This window comes from Asparagus officinalis, chromosome 1 (assembly GCF_001876935.1).
Source record: "Asparagus officinalis chromosome 1, Aspof.V1, whole genome shotgun sequence".
Taxonomy (NCBI): Eukaryota; Viridiplantae; Streptophyta; class Magnoliopsida; order Asparagales; family Asparagaceae; genus Asparagus; species Asparagus officinalis.
In genome coordinates, this window is record NC_033794.1 from 117,431,864 (window position 1) to 117,434,565 (window position 2,702).

General features: G+C 35.8%; 1 protein-coding gene across 1 annotated transcript; it reads right to left on the reverse strand.

The window, feature by feature from the left end:
• LOC109840149 lies at positions 366–1,452 on the reverse strand. The gene is made up of 3 exons (XM_020408673.1): positions 1,114–1,452; positions 962–1,031; positions 366–880 (listed from the first exon to the last, which is right to left on the reverse strand). The coding sequence occupies exons 1-3, from the start codon at positions 1,450–1,452 to the stop codon at positions 366–368; spliced, it is 924 nt and encodes a 307-aa protein (XP_020264262.1).

Below are 2,702 nucleotides of genomic sequence, written 5' to 3' on the forward strand. Positions count from 1 at the left end.
ATCATATTTTGCCCAAGATGACCCAATAGCTCATGCCAGAAATTTAATAATCCTCGCAACATGGTTAGTATTAGGTCGGATATATGTGTAGTACAACCCTGAGGAGAAAGATGGTAGCACTATCTACCAAGCACAAAACTGTCTCCTTCTCCATGGGTTGTACGCGAGGAAAGTTGTGCACTATTCTAAAAATTGAAAAATTCATATAAGCACAAAAACAAGGTAAATACATAATAATTTAAATAAACCCATTCGAAATTAAAATTTTCTTACGAAAAACATGTAAAATAAGCCTAGTGAGAATACAAACAACTAGAACAAGTCTTGAAAAACTAAAATAGACTAAATAGTGATAAATAACATGATCACTCCTGGTCACCAAAATCATCAAGCTCCATCTTCAATAAGTCATCATTGTCCAGATTTAGGTTATCATCATAATTGTCATCTTTCAGGGTCATGTTTGCTTCAGGCAAACTGTCATGATGTTTTTCACCTTGTTTTGACTTCCCCTTTGAGTCCTTCAACATTCTTTGATAGGCCTCAACCAAATGTTTCGGTGTACGACATGTGCGAGACCAATGGTCCTCACATCCACACCGATAGCAAGCTTGCTTGTTATTTGCAACCTGTTGATGAGAGTTAGGCTTGTTTGAAGGAGATCTATCCTTGTTCTGACCCTTGCCACGATCCTGAAGACCATAAGCATTGCGATGACCACGACCTCTACCACCACGATAAGACCCACGACCACGTCCACGACCTCTACCATGTCCATGTCCATGAGTATTACTCTGATTTGTGGCATGTGCTTCAGGCACAACTTGCGAACCAACTGGTCTAGAATTATGGTTGCGCATCAGAAGTTGGTTGTGTTTCTCTGCAACTAGTAACGCAGAGATCAATTCAGAGTGTTTTGAATAGTTTTTGGTCCTGTACTGCTATTGGAGTACAAGATTACTTGCATGGAATGTAGAGAGGGTCTTTTCAATCAATTCAGCCTCTGTAATGTTCTGCTTACAGAGCTTCAGCTGTGAGACAATGCGGTGGAGGGTTGAATTGTATTCAGTTACGGATTTAAAATCCTGAAATCGCAAGTTTAACCAATCATACAGTTACGGATTTAAAATCCTGAAATCGCAAGTTTAACCAATCATACTGTGCTTGCGGAAGCATAATAGCCATCTGTTGGTCAAAGCGATCCTTCAGGGATTGCCATAGAATAGCAGAATCTTTTTCAGTAAGGTACTCATTTTTCAGGTCTTTGTTGAGATGATGACGAAGAAAAATCAATGCCTTTGCCTTCTGGGCAGAGGTGCTCTGAGAAGCTGGATCAATAGTGCTGCTTAAATCACAAGAATTCAGGTAGATTTCAATATCTAAAGCCCAAGTCAAGTAATTGCTGCCATCAACGGCAAGCTCAGCAAATTCCCTTTTGATGATGTCAGACATTGTTCAGAAATGCTATAATTATCAAAAGAAGATATATCAATCCACCAAATTTATAAAATATTACACTATACAAGATGTGCATACAAACAGAAGTGAATAAATAAAGGAGCCACAATGCATGCCTCTGTTCTAATTAGCTAGGACAAGTAATCACAGAATGTGTGCATTTGTAAATTGTATTAAACCAAACTGAGTGAGTAATTAAGTGGGATCATCTTCAAGGGGTGTCCTTTTAATGTGTAGATAAGAAGTGATCATATCATAACCAAGGACCAATGTCCAAAGATACCCATATTCTGGGGACTATATCAAGAAATGAGTCTAGTGTATAACAGAGTTCATCTGGTGACTATATTGATATTATTCGTGTAGTTTGCATAAAAGAAAAATAAATTAATAAGAGCTATCGAATGATTCATATAGACTATCAATAGTTACAGGGGCATTTAGCATGATTATTCTAGAGTCTTGAACCTTATTCATGCTGAAACAAAATAATCAAATGTACTTAGTAACCAAAAAATCATTTATGTATGCACTATACTTTCAAGAACATCAAAATTTATATGAAACGACATGGAAGGAGAAGTCTATTAATGTATATGGCTACAGTTAGTCTCGAGAAATAGAAAAACAATAAAAATAAATATTGGCCATGAACTTTCATTTATTTACAGCTACTGCCCTGAAACTTGCACGGGGACAAATTAGTTCCTGGGGCTATGCATAATTCATTTCTGCCTAAGCAACTAATGAACTAATAATAAAAGAAGTATTTATGTAAAAGAAAGTATTTATAAAACATGTAATCTAATCATGAAAACTTTTGGATATAGTCATGAAATAAACGGATTTGAGAGTTTATAGATTAATCGGGTGTAAGATAGCACAACCACTCATAAATGAATGGAAGAATTTGTAGCCAAAGAATCATAGATGAACTAATATTAGAACAAATGATGAATAAATAAAACCCAAGAGAGAAGTGAACACTGGCCAATTATGAAAGACGAGGCGATCATGAGAAAATAAAAAAATTGAAGGATAAGAAATGCTTACAGAAGATGTATACCGAAAAATCTATTACCACGAACCGATGATCGACCAGCTAGAGCCACTCGTGCTGATAACGTGTTATAATATACTAAAGAAATGAAACGAAAGATGGACAAGAGACAAGAGAATAAGATAAATTGTAATTTTCATTTCAATCCTTTTTTCCATACATCTACCAATTTATAGATACATTG